This window comes from Caloenas nicobarica, chromosome 5 (genome assembly GCF_036013445.1).
Source record: "Caloenas nicobarica isolate bCalNic1 chromosome 5, bCalNic1.hap1, whole genome shotgun sequence".
NCBI classification, from domain to species: domain Eukaryota; kingdom Metazoa; phylum Chordata; class Aves; order Columbiformes; family Columbidae; genus Caloenas; species Caloenas nicobarica.
In genome coordinates, this window is record NC_088249.1 from 36,393,760 (window position 1) to 36,417,720 (window position 23,961).

The 23,961-nt window shown below is 40.7% G+C and overlaps 1 protein-coding gene across 1 annotated transcript in view; it reads right to left on the reverse strand.

Moving 5' to 3' along the window:
- The window catches only part of DCAF5 (DDB1 and CUL4 associated factor 5), a 74,633-nt gene extending 50,672 nt beyond the window's left edge, over positions 1-23,961 (reverse strand). The window contains exons 1-5 of the mRNA XM_065635799.1: positions 23,748-23,961; positions 12,437-12,580; positions 8,237-8,273; positions 5,587-5,726; positions 1,166-1,295 (exon numbers count right to left, since the gene is read on the reverse strand). Coding sequence (XP_065491871.1) covers positions 1,166-1,295; positions 5,587-5,726; positions 8,237-8,273; positions 12,437-12,580; positions 23,748-23,961 — 665 coding nt within the window. The remainder of the gene's footprint in view (positions 1-1,165; positions 1,296-5,586; positions 5,727-8,236; positions 8,274-12,436; positions 12,581-23,747) is intronic.

Consider the following 23,961-nt stretch of genomic DNA (forward strand, 5'->3'; position numbering starts at 1 on the left):
CATCAGCATGCAAATATGGTTTCAAGCTTTATATATATATATATTCTCAAGCCATTAATGTTTACAATTTAAGAATAACAAACCCTCCTGAAACCATGACTTTGCTGCTATTGTAACAGATCTCTAAACATTTTAGATTTTTTTAAGCCAGTTATAACTAACTTCACGAGGTTGCTTTTTCTCTCTGTACAGTACAAACCCAAGAAGAATTTTTAGTGATATGCACTTCTAGATATTCCAAAAATTTCACCAATAAGGGGAGAGTCAATTGTATGCTATGGAAGATTTTAAATACCTGAGGCTACTGCATGGTAAAACATGTACCACTTATTTCCCTCTCTTTTCAATTTTTTTGACATTATCCTTTCTACATTTACACTTGTAACTGGAAACCCGTAAACATAAAAGTAGGTGGGGTATGGGAGAAGCATTTACTTGAGGTGCTCAAATTGTTTTTCTGATTATGATGATAAAAAAGGAATTACTTTCAAAGTCTGAAAGATTTAAAAAGACTTCAACAGAAGCTTATTCTCTCATGCATGTTAAACTCTGGTATCAGACATCGCATACATCCACTTTAGAACCCAGTCTAACCACACTTCATATTGCAAACTTATTCCCTTCATTTGTTTTAAATCCTCTGCAAATCTGCAAACACATTATGCAACCAAACTGATTATCCAGGTGTCTAGGAAGTCATAAAAAAACTCCTAAGCATTGAGTAACAAGCTGCCTTGACCACAATTCCTAGTCAACCACTGGAAACTGAGCTGGGCAGAAAAAACAAACTGTAAACCACCTAGTTTCCACCATGGCTTCTTGCAGTATTAGCAAGCCAGTGCTAAATATAATGATATGAATTTAACACAACAATCTGAGTTAATCTGCAGGAGGCCAGGCAGGCTTCCAAAAAAATTACTTACCTTAACACTGAAGATCTAGCCCCATTTTAAATCAAATTAGATCATATGTATGAAGAAGAATGGAAATTATGCACAATAATTTAATTCAGCATTACTAACACTGCTGTTAACTTTGCTCTGCATCTTTTCTTACCACAGTATATTCTGACTTAAAAAAGAAAAAAAAAAAAAAAGAGTGGTACGCCATCACCTCTCAAGGGAAAGAAATAGCACGGTGTAAAACAAGGACAGCCAGATCTTACCTCTGAGGTTTACGAATATCCCAGAGTCCTACACCTTCCTTAGAGTTGGCAGTGGCCAGTAATCTGGGTTCTACTGGATTAAACATCACACTGTGAAAGGCTGATGGGTAGTGTGCCAAGCAGAAGGGCTCTGTTGAAAAAGTTGAGATTTCAGACATAAGAACAAACAACGCATACAACTGTTTGATGCAATGAGTTTGGCAGCTTAATATGGAAACAGCATGACAAGATCTGAAGATACGGAGACATGTTCAAACCATTTCTCAAGCTGACACATCCAAAGCAATATAAAAACTGAGGTTTTAAAATCCATCCACGTATACATTAACTTTATCTAAATATGGAAAAGGACACATACTGGATTTCAAGACACCATTTTGCTTACAGAATGTTATCAGAGTTTAAAAACAGCCACTTTTCTTAAGGTTCATGACCAAACGGTCATCTAATAAGGACTACACATCGGGGGCTTCAGAAAGCTTCCTAGCAATATGCACCCAGAAGCTTCCATAGCCGTTAATTATCGCCCAAACTGTAAACGTAGCAGCAATTGCTTATATGAGAGAATGATATTACAAAAGCGAAGTAAGTCTGTATGGAACTCAGCTCAAAGAAAGCTGCCAACCCTGGGGAAAAGAGGCCTGTCACCTCTTAGAGTGCTGTACCAGTAGACAAGAACGGTGTTCCTCTTTCACGCACAGAATTAAAACCAGGCTCATCCAGACTGTCTCCCTCTCATCTTGATCAGCGTAACAAGACTCTGGCCTGCTACTCTGCCCTATTCATGCCATCAAAATGCTGCCTGCATGAAGAATGGGAAAAAGCGTTGACCCTGTCATCCTTCTCTGTATCCTTTTGCTAGCTTTGCGGCTTTAGGCACAGTCTAATTCTCTTTTCCGTGCACACCTTTTGTGGCATGCTGCCACTCTTTCACTCAACTATGAAACCAGAATCAATGCCTATTTTGAGCCAGGGATTATGCTAGACTTTTAGATTAGCTGTTTGATTCGATGCAAGCACTGTGTTGCTCATGTGCTTGGAAAACTCTCTTACTGCCCTTATTAAGAGCCACTGTGTGCAGGCACCTTCAGCCCCCCGAGCACCTCCAAAGGATACTTCACTTTCTTTCCTCATATCCCTCATTAAAGACATATAAAACATAGTTAAACAGATAACCCTCCCAAACTCCCAATATCTTCTGAAACTACTGCCCATCAAGCAATTGAGACAGAATTAGTGTTTACTTGCCCTGCCCCATCTGTGTCCTCCTCTTATGCCCTATTACAAGCTTTGTGACACAGGGACTTTACTTTTTTAGCATTCATTTAGCAATGATAAAAACAAAGGTCTCTGACCATGGCTGAAGCTCCCTGGTGCTATTAAGTGTCATAGGATGCAGAGGAAAAGGGAAGAACAGGAGCAAAGTTTTGTTCTGTCAGCGGCCCCCAAGGCTTTAGAGATTGTTGGGCTGCCAGCAGTTCCAAATAAGGTTAAACACCAAAACTGACCTCCTACATTTGCATCATCACATCGGATTCCTGCTGGGTCAGAAAAGCCTGTGTTTCTAAAATGCCAGCCCTCACTGAGAAGAAATGGCCTGCATTAGCTGAGTGGACAGACAACAACATCAGATTGCCAAATAAAGGACTTGTTTTTTTAAAAAAATATTTTAATTTCTGTAGATTTGTTTAGTCAAATCATTGTCCCTAAATACTGGTGTTTTACTTCACTCCTCTATTATACATAGCCTGGCCTGGTACCACAGTTTTCTTCTAAAATATCGAAAGTTGCCTTTCAGCCTGTCAAATTAAAGAAAGATTGCAGGAGCTAAACTAATGAGGCACTAAGTCACTTTAATGAAAAGCATGAGGATTACTTTTTTATTGTTCTTTATGCTCATTCACAATTGAGCTCTTATACACTGGAACATGAACATGTTTCTCAAGAGAGAAGCTCAACATCATCTCTAACAAAAACTAAAGGCAGGTTTATAAAAGTTACTGCATAAATTGCTCAGCAGTAAATGACAGGGAGAAATAGAAGTGGAATGAAACTCCTTTTCCAGCTTCTTTTAATGCACTCTTTTAAATTAGAAGGTTATTTGCAAGATTTTAATGAGCTGGCCACTCAGGGTAATTAACTATACTTGGTGCTGGCAGGCACAGCACCTATCCCCATGACAATACAATTGCAGACAAGGGGATTACCCCAGTGACAAGTATTACATTGTAGTAACCATTGGCAGAGTTCACATAGAAATGCTGACTCAGGACTCCTATATAAGCATGCAAAAGCCCTTCATTAAAAATTCAGAGAACCTAAGACACTACTCAAAAAAAGCCACAAATGTACCACAGACAACACTCCTTCACTCCATTTTCCCTGGTACAGCTTTCTCATTCAGACTTCCAGCAACAGTAAAAGCAGTAGCAAGGTTCAACTACACCAAAGAAGGACAAACTTCATTTCATATCATTTCAGAAACTCCAACCAGATTGGACTCCATGATACTGAGCAGCTTCATACGGATGCATTTAAGCACCCAGTCCCACCCACTGCTGACATCCACTGTCAGCAACAGGTAGTTCTCCTAACAGAGACAGATCTTTATGGTGTAGAGTTCAGGAGAAGGCAATAAGGAGCATTTCACCATTTCTAATTTGGAAGCCATATTCATTGTCTGGCCCCCTCACTTAGATATTATGAAAACAGAAAAACAGAGATGAAGTGACACTTGGATTTTCCAAAGGTAAATCAGTCACATCAGACTAATTTGATCTCTTTCTTTGATAAAGTAACTGACATTTTATACAGGGGTAAAGTGGTAGATCTAATGAGAACTAAATTCACATGTGGTATAGCACCAAGTTTATCTACAGGCAGTTGCGATTAGCAAAGGGAGTTGCACAGGGTAAGGCTGAAGGGAAGACAACAGTTCACTGTGCTAGTAAGGAACTTCTGAGGAAGAGGGAGGTTGTTAATGAGTTTCTCAAAGACTGATACAGAGAAGAGACATTATTTTTATTAAAGTCTGTGATGTACATATAGTGTGTGCATTGTTTTTCAGAATGTTTTAATAAAATTACCAGATGGGAAAGAGATAAGGGGTATCAGGATTGCATAAGAGAATCAGAATTCACAGTAAGAATCAGACTACTGAAAACTGAATGCTGTGCTAGTATATTTAATTTTTATTTATAAAAAGGCAATATGCCTGCAGAAGGGAGGGCATCAATAAGCAATCTACTCTGAGTATTCTGGTCAGGCTTATCAAGAAAGACCTAATTGTGGTTACTCATGTTCAACAAAGCCCTCATGATACTAATGGCTCTAGAAGATTCCCACATGAGATTATAAAGTACATCTTGTTTCGGCTTTCATTTCCTAGTCAAAAGGGGACAGAATCGCAGTCTAGAAAAATTATCAAATTCACTAGGTATGGAAAAAGGTAATTCAGTTAAACAGCAAGTTTGACCCAACAACACGTACAAATTGCCACAAAATACATAAGCTGGATTTCAGTGCCATAAACAACTTCACTGGGAGACCAGTGGAAATTATGTGTTGAGGCAATTGCACTTAATCAGCTTACAAAAAAAGATGAAAGTTTATTTAACTATGAAGGGAACCAAATTCTGTATTCCTGCAGATTGCCAAGTTTTAAATTCTTAGCTTTTTGTTCTTTAAGATGGGGTAAACTCACAACTTCATTTACTGAAGTATTACTTAAGTATTCATATACTGAAGTATCTCTCTTCAAATTCATATAACTACCATTCTAAACTGAGATTCTTCAGCCTTAAAACTGCATCTGTAGAAATACAGATTGCAGTGTTTTGAGAAGCTGTAGGTTTGTTACATTAATCAACGGTATTCAATTCTGTTCTAGAAAACAAAGATTGAAGGAATAATTCAGCTTTCCTCTTATCAGATAAGGGCTCTAGGTTTCCCTACAAACAGAAAACATGCATAAGAACAATTCTCAGCATCACAGGGAAATATATAAATAGCTTTGGAAAACTATTCAAATCAAAATGACAGCTTTCAAAACATAAAAAAATTTTTTATCCCAGGCAGAAACAGAAAAAAAATCCACATTCCTAATTGATTTCAAGTTCAGCAAGACATTTTTATCCAAGAAACATGTCCTTCACTGCTGCTTCATTCAAATTAAAACCTATTCATACCAAGTTCCATGCCAGCCTGCACTATTCGCTGGTACTTTGTGAAGTTATTTAAGACAACAACACTGAACTGTAGAGATCAGGGCTTGCCTATCACCAGCCACAAGAATTATGCCTCACTTTCACCCTTCTCCAACACTCCTTGTCCCAACAGTCACAGAAAAACATAACTTTCCCCTTCCCTGCCTTGCCCAAATTCTTCCTAAATCAATGATCTTTCCCATCTAGAGACCTCACCTCCATGGGAAGACTCTCGGATGTCCCAGATAAGAACCCGGCCATCATCTGATGAACTGGCAAAGATGTTGTCATTTACTGGGCTCACTGAAAGGCCGTACACTGCATCTTCATGGGCGAACACATCCAAGGTCTCAGTGCTGGGAAAAAGACACACCATATTATCACTCTTCCTTCTTTTGCCATTGTTTTAAAAAGCAAAGTATTTACAGCTTTATCTACCTAGTAATACTTAGCAACAAGGTTTATATAACTTCATAACATACCTGTGTTTAATTAGAGTAAAAAACAAACAAAAAGCCCATGCAGAGTGACCAGGATGTCTTGCTATGAGGGAAAAACCCCCGCAGACCAAAACCCACATATTAAAAACTTCAGAAACTGTAAGATGCTATGGAAATCATATTGTATTAGATTACGCTGGGGAGGAGGTAAGAGGGGAAAGAGGTCTTGGGACGTGTGGACTAAATTTTTCCTACTTAATGTAAAAAGGAAAACAAGATGTAAGTTCATTCTTTAATACAGACATCAGTATCATCTAGAAGTTCAGCTGAAGCTCACGAAAGAGTAACTTTCCAGCTGGCTTTTAAAATAAGTTTTCTTAGATCTCCAGGGTAGACCAGACCTATATTTTTGCCATCTAGAAAAAGCAGTGAAAAATAACAAAATAAAAGTAAGTCACCTGAAAGTACCTAGATTTCAGCCATTCCACAGCTATTAAAAAAAAAAAAAAAAGCCCATTCTCCGTTCTTTTCCCAACTTTTTAGATCATTTAAAAAGGAGGAAACAGTGGCATGGAGAGGCCAAAAGCTAAAATACTAAGACAGAACATCCTGGGGCTGTTTCATTTCTCTGGCAAAATCCCTTTATTGCTTTATATGCTTTGTATATAATCCCTATACCTCATGGAAACTCCACCAAAGAGTTCCCATGTAAAAGTGGCAACAGATGTTCTTAGCAATAGATCTGCTAATTCTGTGTCATGGACCATTAACATAAAGGCCAAAAAACAGTAATAGAAAAAGCCATTTAGAAGTATGAAAAAGCAGTTGATAGATCAAGCATCATCATGCAAGAAGACAGAGCAACTTTCCATAGAAGTCAGAACACAGTATGTCAGATTAGTAAGGCTTCTTTCAGAAGATCACACAGCCTTAGAGAAATGAATTCTATATGCATTACAACTGGACTTAGCATACCTAAAAAAACCCCCCGATAACAAAAGTACATTAAAAATACATACATGTCAAAAAGACCTTTTAAAACATCTAAGCAAGATATAGCAGGAAAAAATGTTTTCCATAGAAAATTGTCAAAAACAAAGATCTTGCCTTGCATGAAAAGTCAAAACACAACACCAGCATCTAAAATTTTGACACTTCCGCATTTAACTAAAAAAAAAAAAATCCAACAAAAACCAAAACACCAAACAAAAAATAACCCTCCCAAAAACAAACACCCTCCCAAACCAAAGAAAAATGCACAAAACCCACATGCTAAAAAGAAAAAAGGGCAAAACAAACAAAACCACAACAAAACAGTCAAACAACATAATACTCCTAAGAAAGCATTTGAAGAGCAAGAGAAAGTTACTTTTGCCCAGCTCTCATGTAAGATTTACACAAAAAATAGATATATGGTATGATGGCAGGCAGATGTACACTGATCAGTTCAATGTAAATGGCTTTGGACAAACTCTGCAAGAAATATGTCCATATTATTTTAATCAGGATTCTGGCAACTCAAAAAGATTTAAGGTTTTATATTTCTCTGTTCTAACATAGATCTGTTTCTGTTTTTTCTTATACTTGATTTTTTGAGTTCATGTTATTTAAACGGTCATTGTTTAAATCTGTAGAAGTTATTAGTACAGATCAAACTTTTAACTTTATAGTTCTTCTACTTCAAGAGCAGTAAGCTCAAAAGATATTATATATTATCTAGAGAAGCCAAACCTAATGTATTACCACTACTGTATTAATTATATTTTTACTAACAGCCTAATCTTTACGCAGAACAACAAAGCCTAATTCCCAACTTCTTTGCAGTTTCGGTATAAAGTATCAAAATAAACATTCTTCACATTAGTGTGAAGAATCAGGCAGCTGCAACTAAAGTTTTAAAAGGCAGTTAGGTAGGCGAAGCACTAGCTATCTTAAATACAAGTCAGGTGAGCATTTTGGAAAAAAACAAAACAAAACAAAACAACAACACCCCCCCACACACACACACCAAACAAACAGAAAAAAACACAAACAAACAAAACCCCAACAAAACAAAAACCTCAGACAAACAAACAAAAACCAAACAAACACCAAAAAGCCCGTATGTGCCACAATACTTGTATATGTGCCACAATAATCTGGCCCTGAATCTACTCAGAACCTACTATGCTTCCTGTAGGACAGCATATGTATTTAATAACCAATCTCTTCCCCAAGGTCGAAACGATGCAGAACCCAAGTGCTTAAAAAAAATACAGTGATGGGGAATACTTCACTCCAGATACGAATTTAGATAAATAAAAAGCATGTGTCAGGATTAAAACACTGTGCTCTTCTCTCAGACCATTAATTTAAAACAAAGTGTCTCCAGTTAGTTGACAGTAAGGGAGCGCTTGAAGCAGAGGAAACATAAATTGTGTATTTACCTTTCAACATCATGGAGTATAACTTGCTCATCATTGCCTATAAAGAGAAATATAAACACTTAACATCAGGTTCCAGTGGTTAAAAAGCATAAAACCCAATAATTTTAAAAAATTTATTTTCTATTTTGAAAACAAAACTGGAACAGAGAGATCAGTTCAGTTGCCAAGTGGTCAGCTCAGTTATGTGAAAGGCTCCATGTGACATTTCCAGTCATGATCAAATGCACCAATCCATTCCATCTGTTACTGCTCAAGAAATAATTCTACTTAATTGTGTTACTGATAATTCTTCATTCAGTTTGAACTCAAGTTTTAGGACATTGGCAGTAAGAGAAGTGCATTATATTAAGCTGCAGAACACTTTTAACTCTCAGGCAAGGACACCTTTCTTCCTGCTCAGAGGATTTCAATAAAAAGATAATGGAAGACAAAGAGATACTAGGAGCAAAACACACTGGGCACCCAGCTCAAATGCCACCAGTTCACACTGTCAGCATTCAGGGTTTTGCAACCATTGAAAAGGCATGAACTTGACGGCCAGTATAATTTCTTTTGTATTAACAAAAACCAAACCAAGTAATGAGACAATCATGTCACTTTTCTTTGATCACATCCATTGAATACAATGGAAACTAACCACATGCATGCAGACAAAGAGGGTCACACTGGCTCATGCAGTGTTTTTCAAGCTATAACAACGGAATATTTTTAGTCTCTGCACTGAATATTAGTTTATCTAATCGGACACCTCCACTTTAGAAATATTTAAGGAGACACACTTACATTTAATTCAGAATAAAAAACAAAACAAAAACCAGAAGGCCCACAAAGTCATATTTTTATGCTCAGTATGTCTTTGTAGTTGCAATGTCAAGTTGTGAAGCTTTCCTAATGTACACCAAAGCCAGGGGTTCAGAAGGAGCAAGATTTCATGTTATGATTCTGAAGTGTTCAAATGTCTCAGTTTTCATTTATCCCATGCACATTCTGTCCCAACAGAAGAAAGAGAAGAAAGTTTCTCTTTGACTAATGAGGTGTGAGAATTTTCTACATCCACTTGCTCTTTGCACAGACTCCTAGTTCAATCGTGCCAGCCTTAGATTACTGCAGTAGCTCATTGTTTCCATGCTACAATAAACAAGCCACTTATGTCTACGCATCCTTTGATCATTAATTGCAATGGAAACATTACGGGCAAGGTTTATACCTAGTAAAACTGCTCTAGTGCCTATGTATTTCACCAGTGAAAGATGTAGCCTAGTTTCTCCAGTGACAAAATTTCCTCCAGCAGACACTGCTGCTCTTCACTCTCCATACAGTATGAACACAAGAATCATTCTAGATGCCTGGCTTTAGGCCTCTAATCATCATGGGATCAACCTTTCCTTCCATTGCAAGCTCCAAAATGTGAAAGAATGAACAAAAGAAGAAGGTGTGTGGAAAAACCACTGCTTCTCTCTGATTTGCGTGTAGGAGAAGGTGGTGACAAAAATCTAACCACAAACTGCTTGGTTACTTCTGCTAAGGATTCATCCCTGCACAAAACGTCACTGCTGTTCAGCCCAGTAGGGTTCTCACTTAACAATGTTTAACACAGGAGAATTCATTTTTCATTGAGAATAACTGGGTTGTAATTGTATACACAAGTCTCCCATTTATAATCTCTCATGTGGATAACTGCAGTTACAACAATCAGAAAGACAATAAGTCTTTGCCATTCTCTTCAATTATACCTGTGAGGATGAAATGCTGCAGAGCACATACAGGGCTGCACAGTTAAGGTGGCTTAAACCCCCTATCTGTCACATCAGGCCTCAACGGAAACAAATTCAGTTCCCTGTAGGTTTATTTCAGCTTTTCAACTATGTAACAGTCAATGAAAAAAAAAAAAAAAGAGTCCATACTGTTTACCAAGAGGGGATCTTTCATTTCAAATGCTGCGCTACTCTCAGTGTGTGGACAAAGAATGGCAACAGTATTCTTCAGGGATGGGAACTTCTTTGGTATCTTGAGACAGTTTTTTGTCCAGAGATTACATGTAAAACACTGTCCACTCAGTTCCTTCCTTCTGTTTTTGTAATGGCTACATGTGGTGCAAAGAGCTTTGAAGTTCCTTGGATGCAATTCGGTTTCTACTGACATGGAAAATCCTTTTTCCTCTGCTATCAAGAGCTGCTTTAGGGAAAGGTCATCAGATTCTAAGTCATCAGTTACTGGCAGCTTTATTTACAGAATGAATTGAGTTCTGTGTGCCTTGTGCTTGTTTCCATCCTCTAATGCTTAGGGGTTTTTTGAGTATTCTGACTTCAGTGATTTGAATACAACTCCAACTTCAGTACTGAGGGGGATGATGACCAATAGATCTCAGGACCCACAATTCTTTCAGACCTTTTAAGAATCTCCCAGAACATTGTTGAGTGAATAAATATAGTTAGTCCCATTTTACCAACGGAGATAAAACAGATGGTACATCTAGGCCATGCAGCAAAATGACTCTTTACAAGGGATCCAAGAGTCAGACTCACAGCCCTTGCAGACGAGCTCTGTGAATCTTGGTGGAGCAGCTGAAAGAGTTCCTGACTCCTCCAATGGAAATAATTTCTGGCAGAGGCACAGCATGTTTATGCAAACTGAAGGAGGAAAAAGAGATGAGAACGGCCAGTTTGTCTGTGCATCAGCTGTCACAGCACATCTAACCTGGCATCTTTGCAAAAGTCCACCATAAACAATGACATAAATCTTTAACTGCAGGTGTTAACTGCAGTGGCAAGGTACAGTCAAACCACTCAGCTGCCCTTCCTGTGAAATCTATGCCTCTGACAGCAGCACCCAATGGGCAGAGGGTTGAGTTGGAAATGTGAAAATCTCATTACAGCTGCTCTGGCAAGATTTGGCACAGTTCATTCCTTGAATATTCATGTAAGGTTCCATTTGTCAGAATTCAAATGAAAATAAAACAGACTCCGGCCCAAAATTTCTTCGGACTCACTCATGCAGATACATTCATTTAAAGACAGTGTGGACTGCTGTCTTTCTCACAGAATAAACAGCAGTCCCCAGAATCAGAAGACAGGCATCACTATTTGACATTTTTAAGGTTTTCTCCACCTAAGAAGTTATCTGTGAATCCTTACATCCTTAAAACTTGACACCATCTTAAGCTTTTTCATGCCTTTTATTCTAAGGGTTGTTATAGTTTTTGACACAAGAGTTGAAGGATGGGAAGCTTCTACCATTCACGTGCACTTAGACTTAATTTATAGCATTGATTTGCAGTTCACAAATCTTGGTTCAAAAAGGTAATGAAGGGCTCTGACCAAGTAGTTTCATAATATCCTAAAACAAGTCTAACTGTATGTTAATGGACATACTGATGAAAGATACAAATTCCTGTCCATTCCATTAGCACATCAGAGAGAGGAAATGAAGTACAGCAGAGAATGACACTGACTGCATTTTGACAGTCTTGTGCCTTTTTCTCCTCAATTCAATTTTCCTCCCTGCCTCAACACTTCAAAAATCAAGTGGTGAAATGAACCTAAATACTAGGGATTATTATCCCATAACAAGTATATGTCCACTTGCCTTATATTAGTTTTAAGACTGAATTAAACTTTGTTAGAAAGTGGATTTATATTAGAAAAAGATGAAGAATATCAAGGCCAGTTAGAGCCCAATGTGCCAATGGTTCTAAAGGGCAGACACTTATCTAGTGAGAACTGAAATGAGGTCTGAGAAGTGATCTATCAATAGATGGCACAGCCCTTCATTAGCCATTTAAGGGTGCATTAAAATCAACCAGTAGTAGCAGAGATTTTCAAGCATCAGGCTTGAGCACCAGAGAGGATGCAGGGTTTGCTCTCACTATAGGTAAGAGTGAATAATAAAAACCATGTTCCACAGTCTGTAGCACAAGTAGTTTCAGATTGGATACAGGATTCTCATGATAGCTCAAGACACAATGCACTTACACCAGGGTTTGGGAAAAGGAGAAGCATGACAAAACTGAAAATGTTGTTCTACCTAAAGAATTCCCTGTTCTCAAAGAACCTTCAGCTGCCGATTGATGACACCTTTCAGATCCTTAGGGGACTATGGAAAAGAGCTTTCATGTGAGGCAGGATCTTGCTCATGGCTTCTACTCTAGGACATTTACAGTTCAAACTCCTGTGAAACCAGGGTGCTCTTTTCCTTCCTTACCTCCAGAGAACACTTTTGTATTGCCACTGTTGAAAGCAAGGCAGAAGATATTAGAGTGATGCTCCCCTTTCAGCTGAACTGGTTTGACTCTTGAGTGGATGGCTTCTTCCATATGCCAAAGTAAGACCCGGCGGTCATCCCCTCCTAGAAGAAAGGAAAGAAACATGCATTACTGTCTGAGCCATGTGTACACTGACGACAGACAAGTTATTCAACTCTGCGGTTATTCATAAAAGGCTTTGCTGAAACCCTAATTAGCATTAAAAAAATTATACCTCACAAGGGTTCGGATATATAGACATGCATTTACATTAAGATGTCATGCAGTCTGGTATTCAATTAATATTAATGGCAACAGAGTAATCAGCAGGAAAAGTACGGATTAAACAGCTGCCATTCTGCTAACACACAGTGACAACCTACAGCAACCTGAAGACTCAGAATTTTACTGGTATGTAAAATACTGTAGCAGGCTGTAGATGAATTATATGCCAAATTAACATATGCATGTTGGCAAAATGCTTCTACATCAGGTCCTTGTTGCCAGCGTCACTTATGTTATTCATGAAACAGGAACTCTTTTTCGTCTTCCACTGACAACTGTATCTCCTCTAGCAGTCTTTGCAAAGCCTTCAAAGCATAGGTTTGCTACAGGACTGACATGTGGCCATAAAAAGATTTTACTGAAGCATTCAAAAGTCTTCAGCTTGTACAGTTATGGAATGCTTCCAGATCTATAAAGGTTAAGACAGACATTTCTGAGGTGAACTCCTGACAAAGAGAATAACTGGGGAAAAGAAATTCAACTCTCTCTTGCTTTACAGCTTGCTGTATTTCCTCTAATTACTTGCCTAGGTGCAGTTCTCAGTTCAGAGCTCTATGCACAAATAGACTGAAGGGCCTTCCTTCTCTGTCTGGTAAACAGTCAGATATAAAACAAATATTAGACTGTTCATGCTTCATTTGCATTAAACTATTGTTTATTAGGAAGAGGAAAAAAATTCAAGATACTATTGTGTTGGACAGCACTCTCAACATCAGGTTTGGATGCCTATAAAAATCTGAATAAAGCATCTTGAAGTCAGACTCAAAATACTTTTGGGATCTGTCTTTAATAACAAACAAAAGAGAATGGCATCACAAGTCAAAAGTACCACTAGGAACATGCTGATTTCAGTTAAAACATTTTACTGCTTCTTTGCACAATCAAAAGTATAAACTCAGCACCTTCTGAGCTGCTATCCAGAAGGAAAAAGGCATGAAACAGAGATAAAAGAAAACTGAAATTAATTGGTCTGTGGTTTACTTCAAGAAGAGGTAAATTCATAAATAGAATGCATGACTACTGTTAATCAGATTTCTTAAAACTTTTCACATCATATGATGCTATTAAGAAGTTTTCCCATGGAACTAAGTTATGTCAAACATCCTTTAAGTTAACAGTCTCTCAGCCTTTAAGTCTCCTAACAGATTTTATGACAATCACTTTGATAGACAGTACAGCTGCATGTTATGCTTAACCATGCTCATGAAACTAATTGCACATTCCTCCTCCTGATTTTATACTTTATGGAGCAAACAAGAATACACGATAAAAAGATTTGTGATGCATTTGATAACTTCTGGGAATAACAGTCAAATGTGATGAGTCCAGAAAAACCCGCAGTAATGTATGGTCAACTAAACTGATAGGAGCTTAGATTCCTTTTTGTCTAGAAATAGGAGAGAAAGTCACATGTGCACCCTAGTGCTTGCTGATGAGCTAGTAACAAGGAGACATAGAAATACGACTGCTGAAGCGTATGACCACGTTAGTCTAAAATCAAGAAGTGATTGTGACACTTAAAGTGGTTACTTTCCGAAGCTGCCAAAAGCCAGGTCTCAATGTTATCACTAGCTAACAAACAATTTAAGTAACACTTAAGTCTGGTGAACACCAACATTGCTCCTATCAGACCACATCTGTTGTCTTTCAAGACCTCTGTAGACACATTTCAGGGCAAAACATGCTATTGTTAATTGTTACCATAGCAAATCAATTTGCAAAACCACTGCAGTAAGTCTATACATCCTCCTGTCTGATAGCACTGGCATCTAGGTGTCTCACTTTTAACAGCAAACTCATATTAATTTCTACTACCCACCTAGTCCAGATACGAACAACAATAATGAAGACAACCCAAGACAACAAACATGACTGTGGTTTCCAGCACACATACAGTATGGTAGGAGCAGGATAAACTGCAATCCGTGCAGAAAAGTCTGTGACAGTGTTAGAAGTTGCTACTACCTTCTTTTTTTATAAGTTCCTATACCTTAATGCCTGCTTCTTCTGTCTCCAGCTTAGAAACAATTCTTCCTACTGAATCCACAGGTCTCTCTCTTCCCAGACACTGAGATCTCCATAAGACAAAGGGCCCCACTATTGTGTATCCAACACTACAGCAACCTGAGAACTATGTTTGCCTTTGTGGTGGCACATGTTCCACAGTTGAGGATGCTCTCCACACTCATACAGTTCTGTCCCTTCTCCATCTATGTATTGTCTTGCACATACTTGGCTTTGAGAACTTCTACACCTGTTTCATGCCTCAGTTTCATTCCTCTCATACCCCACTGAGACAGAAATGTTTTATAAAATGTTAATGTTAACTGGTTTGGAAGTGTGTTCCCTTCTAACTCCAATTCAGCTATTCCAGACATACTTCTGACTGAAGGCCAGTTCCACCAGAAAGAAAAAGCCTTACCAATGTGTCCAGTCACAGAGGAGGATTTCTGGCAGAAAGACACTTTACCAATCTCTACATCCTCATACAAGAAAATAAGAAGGGTTAAGTCACAGGCAAATATATGCAAGAAAAGGCAAGTGTTATATGACTGAAACCAGCAGAGGTGCAGACCAGCAAACGCAATCTCCGCCACCAAAACCTGACTCTTAGAGGGAAGAAAGGATGGAGGCACACATGTATGGACAGATATACAGGGAGAGAGCAAGAAAATGTGAACATACAGAGCTTTTACACTCTGTAGAAAGGAACAATGATTCATCAGACACAAATTGCATACAAATTATGCAACATAAGTTACAAGTCTGAGAATTACAGGAAACTCCAGACCTGTAGTGTTTTTTTCTGTACAGCTGATGAGTGAATACAGATTAAGATGCTTTCAAATTACGGTGGATCTATTGTGCACATACACCAGTTCTACATCATGTGAAACAGAAGCCACTCAACACTTTTCAAAAAGCACTGGACCCACTGCACAAACTTGTGATAACTCCACAGTGCTCCCCAAAAGATAACAACTGTGTATGGCAAGGGTATGTTCTTGACATGACACAGAGCATACAGCAACAGCACCACACATCTGGGAAACCTGGATATATGGCCTCATTTGAAAATACCTTAGCCACCAGGGCTCCACATGTGGATTTTCTAGAAATTAAAGCCCCATATAAAGTCTTTAATCTGTAATTTTTCAGATAGTGTGTCAGAAGTAATAAGTTTAACATCTACAAAGTGGAAATAGCTTCAGTTTCATCTCATTTTGCTGATTCTGTTTAAGACTGCATGACTGACAATTTGAACAGCAAAAGTTTGTGTCACCCAGCTAAGAATCATACAGTGCCATTCTACAGTTTCTTTTCACAAAGGAACCATGTTTTTAAAGATTTAGTTAGTGTCCTGGTTTGGCTGAGACAGAGTTAATTTTCTCCCTAGGACCTGGTATAGCGCTGTGTTTTGGATTTAGTATGAGAAGAATGTTGATAATACACTGGCGGTTTGGTTGTTGCCAAGCAACGTCTATACCAAGTCAAGGACTTTTCAGCAAGAAGGCTACAGATATACAAGTAGTCATGAGGGAGCGCAACCAGGACAGCTGATCCAGACAGACCAAGGGGATGTTCCATACCATATGACGACATGCTCAGTACATAAAATTGGGGGAAGGAGGAGGAAGAAGAGGATGTTTGGAGTGATGATGCTTGTCTTCCCAAGTAACCACTAGGTGTGATGGAGCTCAGCTTTCCTGGGGGTGGCTGAACACCCACCTGCCCATGGGAAGCAGCAAATGAATTCCTTGATTTGCTTCACTTGTGCATGTGGCTTTTGCTTGACCTATTAAACTGTCTTTATCTCAGCCCATGAATTCCCTCACTTTTACTGTTCTGATTCTCTCCCCCACCCCACCAGGGGGGTGAGTGAGCAAACCGTGTGGTGCTTAGTTGCTGGCTGGGGTTAAACCACAACAATTAGTCAAGTACTTCAGGGCTCATTATGGGTCAAACCTGCTTCTACATTCAAAATCAAAGCAAGAGGGGAAAAGAGGTCAGACCAAAGAAGTATTTGTGGTCAGAGGTACTGGAATTGTATTGCCTTCCCATGTTACTCTTGATGTAGAGAAGAGCAATATTCCATTTCTTTTTTTTTTTTTTTTTTAAACAAGGACACATGGACAGAAAATACATAAGACACATGTTTCTTTCCTGCCCTAATTTACTGGAATACTTTGTTAATGCTTTGGGCCTTCTGACTAATGTTGATGAGAGACACAGGCAGGATTAAGGAATTCTATGCAGAAGATAGACAAGAGAAGCTTGCATTTCAACTCTTGAGATAGTTATCCTGAAATAGATTCTTAAGTAGACACGCATTTTGTGTTCACCCTTGACAATCTTCTAGCTCATGTGGACCCAAAGTGGACCTCTCAGAAATATTAAAAGTGCCTTGTCTTCTTCACAGTTTGCCTGCTTCAGAATGGTTTGTGCACACTGCTTACCCCATGATTTAGAAGGCGGGTGGGCAGAGCAGAAAGGGCTCCCCCAAAAAAGTTATTTGTTTTGATTTGGCTTTTTTTTTTTTCCAAGGAGCATAGACAAACACTATAGGTTGAATATGCCTATTCTAGGTAACTGAACAGGTCACAAATGACTCAGCATGGCATATATTTCAGCATAAAGAGTTCACTGCCTCCACAGTTCCTAAACCAAAGCATTCTAGTTTTGCCCTGCTTTTGGACTAGTTCTTACAAAAAACATTTCCTAATCTAGTTATCTTCTAAATAGGTAATCACTAAATTTTTACACAATTAAATTTGGAAGAAGAGTCTACCTCAGAGTAACAGTAGTCTATCTGTAGTCCAGGGCTGCTCTTATTAGTCCTAAAATGGTTCAAAGGGGGCCAGAACATAGCCTTGCCAAAAGCAAATCTAGTCTCAACAGTATCTGCATAGCTCATGAAACACACTTGAGCTCTTGTGTACTAACAGAAGCACTTCAACATCATAGCAGCCAGGACTTAAAAACTGCAGTTTTAAAGTGCATTAACCTTGCTGATTGCGGACAAAGCTCAAGACAACTACTCCTCTTTATCTCCCATATACCAAGGCAACACTTCTAAATCATAACATAAAATATTAATCTCATTGCTTGTATCTATTCAAGAAGTTTCATAAATCACAGAATGTGGGATCAGACGGTATTTCAAGAAGTTGATCACTTAGTTAACCCCAGCCATGGGCAAAGGGACAGACTGTGTCGGAATGACTCCCAATAGATGTGTGTCTCGTTTGTTCTTAAAAAAAAACCACCACCGAGGTAGATTTCACACCCTCCTTTAGGCAGCATATTTCAGTGCTTCATTATCCTTGCCATTAGGCAGATTATCCTAATATCTAGCCTGAGGGTGCAGTTTGACACATATAATCCCACTCTCCCTTGCCATGTGCTCCTGCTATTTTCCCTCCCATTGAATTCAATGGTGATGCAGCCAGAGGGTGACTACCTTAAAGAAGCTGACCTGACAGGAAATCAACCATCAGACAAACAACCTCTCCCTCCCTATTCCTTCCCCCTGTTCACATGCTTCCATCACACCAGTTTATGACTTTAAGCTATAGAAGTGCCATATGATAACCAATGGACAAGAAAAGTAAGCGAATGAACTGCAGGATGAAAGGGAAGTGTAAGATCAAATAACATCTTAAAATATTTCTTCCTATAATTTAAGACCACTTCTTTGTTCTATGGCCAGTGTACAGAGAAGAGTTCACAACTTCATGTAATAATAATTAAAAACACTTTCATGCATCTTAAGACTTGCACCTCTACTTGGCTTTTCTGTCTGTAGACTACGTGGACCCCTTTCAGCCTCATTTTTCTAGACATCTGATCATTCTCATACCCTCTTCTGAACTTTCTCTAGTTTGGCCACGATTTTCTTAAACTACAGAGCCCAAAATTGAGCACAGAGCTCCATCCGATGTTGCAACAGCACCAAATAAAGCAGGATTATTTCACATGCTTTATCAAGTCTGATGATACTTATGTTGTGATCTACTATCACATTTGGATCCTCTTCTACATGACTATGGTCTAGTCTCCATAACGTATTTGTAGATTTGACTATTTTTATTCACATGCTGTAGTTTGCACTTGTCCCTATCAAAGTACATGACATTGTTTTTCCAGGTAATGTCTCTTAATTAACTTTAAATTCAACTCCTATCCTCTCAAATTATTGCTGCCTTTGCTGGTATCATGTTTAAATTTTATAATTTCTCAGCCATTAATGAAAACATCATGTAGTAACTAGACCTAAGATCCCTCCTCACACAGAATTCTGCTTCATACAAGGAGACTAAGATCAAGACCGTCCCTCTTTAAAACATACTTGATACTCAATCCCCTTTCTTCAGAAGTAATATTCCACTACCTTTGCTAAAGTCACCTCATTCTCCTGTATTAGGCTCATATCCTTCAGATTTATATGGCAACCAAGTGACGGATGACTTTCCAGTACTTTCTTGCATCCCTACAAATTTACAATCATAGAAGAGCTACTAATTTTTGCATTATCTGGTAAAGGAAAAAGAAGCTGAGAGAAAAAGAACATATGTATGGATTAAGTAAGCCTGAGATCGCAGTACTTCCCAGAAGTTATCTTGAAAGTGCAGTTTGAAGTAGGGAAAAAAAGTGGGAGGTTCTGATAAAGATACTCATGTTTTTAAGAGATAGCCGGCATGAAAAATGACAGCCAGATAAACAAACAGGAAAACATATCCACCAAACCTGAGGATGGGAGAAAGAAAGCCTATTACATAGACGAAGTAAAGATGATTTTTAAGAAGTTAAATTGCAGAAGGAGATGGTTGGCATATCTGAGGGAAGAAGTTAGTCGCATATCATTGCATGGTTAATTTAATTCTGTCATCTAGGATAAAAAGTGTTCCAAAGACATATTTTGTCCAATGAAATCTTTCAACTCCACCCAGCAACTAGTTTTAACAAATTTCAACCCGCTTACACATTTCTTACATGTTAAGCTTTCCTCTTTCCTTATGTTGTTCTACAGACAGGTCTTTTCTACTTGTCACATTGCATCTTCTCATCAGTATCTACGGCCTCCTTGCATTCTTCTCAATTTCCTTTAATTTTTGTCCTTATGCCTGTCCCTTCTTCTAGTACTCCTGCCCCAACACATTAGCGTCTCTCTCTTCCTTGCTAAAGTGACACTGTTGAGTTCTACACAGGCACAGCAAAATCCTACAGACTGGCCCCCAACCCAACTTGTTGACCTCAACTTTTTTACTTGAAAACGTGGTTAGGAACAAAATTAATTACTATTAAATGTGTAATCTCCAATGCAAGGTTTAAAGAATTTAACACACAAAAATGTTTCAAACATGCTTTAAAATGGCCTGCTGAGGCTTGTCTACACTGAAGTTCTCTCCAAAATCCTAACAGGAAAACTATCTGGAACTGTAATATAAAGCAGTTTGAAATGTTTACTGAAACAGTAATCATTAGCCTTACAGACTTGCTTCTGGGAGATACATTCCCGCCCTCCCCCCAAAAAATAGCGGGACAAATACCCCAGAAAAGCATTCCAGTCAATACTGATGTGAACAGCACTAATTTGGATGCAGGTTATCATTTGAATGGCATCAGTATAGCCACTACAAATGCACTGTCTCAGCTGTACTTAAAACAGCTTTAGCAATGTTTAAGTTGTTAACAAGTCAATTAGCTGAAGCAGAGTTCTCTTGGTTAAGAATATACATATTACTTAAAACTGAACAACTGAGAAGACTGCTTGCACTCTCCCTTTTCACACACTCCAATGTCGCCGTTAACTTTCTTAGCTGCTATATGCACAGATGGAAGCATCTAACATCTCGTCCTTACCTCAGCACACTGACTATTTTGAGAGAGGAGACCCACATGCCATCTATTCTAAGGCTTTATCTGCATTTGGAAGTCTTCTGAAGCAACTCTTCTAGAAAACTTTAGAATAGAGGCGGCTTGTACCCTTCCTTTATCTTTTGTCTGAGCTCTCCTTCTCACTGTTGTTTCCTGCTTTTGCTATTTCTCAGAGTTTCAACATTAGTATGACCTTAAAAGAGGTGTGTTCTGAGTGTAATTTTAATGAAGCCTGGGCTTATAATGGCAGGAAATTAAACAGAGCATACATAAATCTTTTGCCTTTTAATTTCTTATTCTTGACTGAAGAACAAAGCATCTGCTTGCTGTTACTGTGTCACATAAAGCATTCTAGAGCTTATGGTCATAGATAATGCAAAACTTCGTTAAAAACAGTTACCATAATTAGAGCTCTTCATTTTCTGAGGGCATCAATACAAGGTCAGATTTAAGGTAGTCTGCTCCTAATTACCCCAAACTTATGCACCGCTAACACATGTAACTTCAGCATCCTCTTGCCACCTCCACCTTTTTTTTTTTTTAATTATACTTGCTTCCTAGTCATTTCATGACATTTAGGCGAGTAGAAATCTAGTATCATTTATCTCCTACATACAGAGCACAAATTTACCCCCTTTAAATATTCTGGAGCTTTATGACAAGTTAGGAAAATGAAAACTGGACATGGTTTGAAAGTGTTCCTTTTATCTATGTTTTTTTAGACATCCACTTGACAGGAAATCTGTCTCCATTCTCTCACTGCATCTACCTTGACTCAGGCAGTTTGAACAAAATCAATTCTTAAAAAGTCCCTTCCAACCCTCAACTTTCAATGCTTCTACCTAAAGAACAGATGTCAACATAGGTAAGTGCCATTGACGATATGACAAGACCTGAAGTGTCTCCTGAGGCTTTCTTGAGCAAGAATAGAAAATACTGAGACTGTTTCCATCACTTATTATGGAAAATAAACAAGCAACAACAGATGCACCTAAGCTCTCTGTAGCACTTTATAGCTAGAAGTACATAGTTCTCCTTACTGGAGAAGGACCAGTACAAACCGGTATGCTGACATTTGGGAGCTTTAGAACAGATGAATCAGCATTTCCTCCCAACACATATACATGCATATACATACATGTGTGTGCATAAATACATATATATTCAGAAGGTAAATGGGTGCATACCTTAACTGCATGTGCATATAGACAAGAGACAGTAACTTTAGGATCCTTCATGGACACTTATTTCAGAGATCACTGGATTTACGCTTCTAAGTTTCTTCCAATAAGAATGATAAATTTAGATAGGTCTCAGTGTATCAGCTTCTATTTTATGTTTATAAGGTGTTTTTATTCTGCCCTTGCTTAAAGGTAACCAAACAGTCATAATAACTTTCTACTGAGTCCCTGTGTTATGCCCGGAGTTATTACTGATACCTTTGTGCGACAGAGCCCGCCCCTGCCCAGCCAGCCAGCACACCAAGGCAGCAGGCAGCCCGCTCAGCCATGGCCCCCAATCACCTTCCTCAGTAGCCCCTGTCGCTACTTAAAGCCCACCAGAGGGCAGCCAGGCAAAACCGAGACCTCCTCGCCCCTCCTCCACCCCGGCTGGTAACCAGGCCGTTACCCCCCAGACCCCTCTCAACAAAGCTGCTACGGCCTTACGCCAAGGAGCCCTACAATACCCCCGAGGGCCGTTGCCCCACACGACAGGGAACGGGCTCTCCGCGCTGTAGAGCGGCCCCAGAGGAGGGAGTTGTCGGCAGCTCCAGCCCGTGGGAGGGCAGGGGAAGGAAAGGGGAGCCGTTCCCCCCTGCCCGCTTCCCCCAAGGGCGTGGGGCGGCCGGGACACGACGCCCCTCGCCCGCGGCTTGCAATGGACACCGCGCTCAGCGGCCAGGCTGTCCCGGGGGCGGCGCGGCAGGGGCAGCCCCTCCCGGGCTGGCAGCCCCCTCCCCGTCGCCCCGAAGGGCTCTGCCCCCTTGCAGCGAGGCGCAGGGTCCCCCGGCTCGGCGGGAGAGAAGTGCCGCGGCCCCTCAAGGCCCGAGCCCTCGGGGCGCCGCGCCGTGCCGTGCCCCGCCGCGGGCGGGATAGGCCCTCGATTCCCCGGCCTGTCGCTAAGAGCCGCCCGAGGAGAGCGCGGCCTGCAGCGCCCGGTCAGGCCCCGGCCTGAAGTTGCCTCCTTCCCCCGCCGCCCCTCCGAGCCCGGAGGCGGGGAGGGAGGAAGAGGCACCTGCGCCAAGCGCTGCTGGGGTGGGGGGAGGTGGGCAGCCGGCCGCCGAGCTCCGCAGCCCCTCCCCGGTGGGGAGAAAGGGGGTGCAGAGCCTTTCCCCGTACTCGGTGTCGCAGCTAATGTCAAGCCCGCACCTCCCTCCTACCTGACAGCATCCCCCCACCCGCACGGTTCCCTCAGCCCCGGGCAAGCAACAGGGGAGGCCTGAACCCAAAAAACATCTAACACCCCCCCTCCCCAAACGCGCCCTGCAAGGGGAGGAAGGAGGAACGAAACAAAACCCTACTCCGCTCCTCCAAAAAAAAGATGGGAGGGGGTGGTCCCAAAGTGACCAGTCCCTAAATTAAACCCATCCAGTTCCCCGAGCGGGACATCAGTCCCCCCCGCCGCTCCGAACTCCGGCCCGCCGCTCGCCCCCGGCAGCGACCGCTGACCCCCGCCCGTCCCCAGGGGAGCCGGGCCGGGGCACGGCGCTGACAAATGTCACCCGGCGCCCACAATGCACGCCGCGGGTTTGTTTCCCCTCCGTCGTCGTCCCCCCCAAAATAATAAAATCGCCTTTTAAGGAGCAAAACAGGCGAGCCAGCAAATAAAGGGGCACCCCCAGCTTCCACCCCCGGCGCCCTGAAAACACTCTGCTAAAAACTTTTGTCGAGGGCTCTCCCGCCCCTCCCCATAATAGTAGAATTTAAAACCTGTCAACCATTTTAGATCTCTACTTGGGAAACATTATTCCCGGGCACCAGTAGGTTTGAGAAATGACTCTGAGCGCCGCCGCGGCTCCCCTCCCCCCGGGCCGGGGGGGGGAGGCGGCCGAGGAGGAGGAAGATGCCTTTTGGGGAGGGGGCGAGGGACGGGGAGCGTTCGCTTTACCTGAGACCAGCCACTGGCCTCCATTGTTGGAGAATTCGATGGCATTGACACAGCCGAAGTGGCCCAGGAGGTCCTTCTTGTAGAGGTTCCTGCAGCCCCGCAGGCGTCTCCGCTGGAAGTCCTGGGTGAGCAGGGGGTCCCCCTCCAAGCCCCGCTGGGACAGGAACCCCACCACCGACCGCATGCTGTCCCCCCGGCCGCCTCTCCTCTTCAT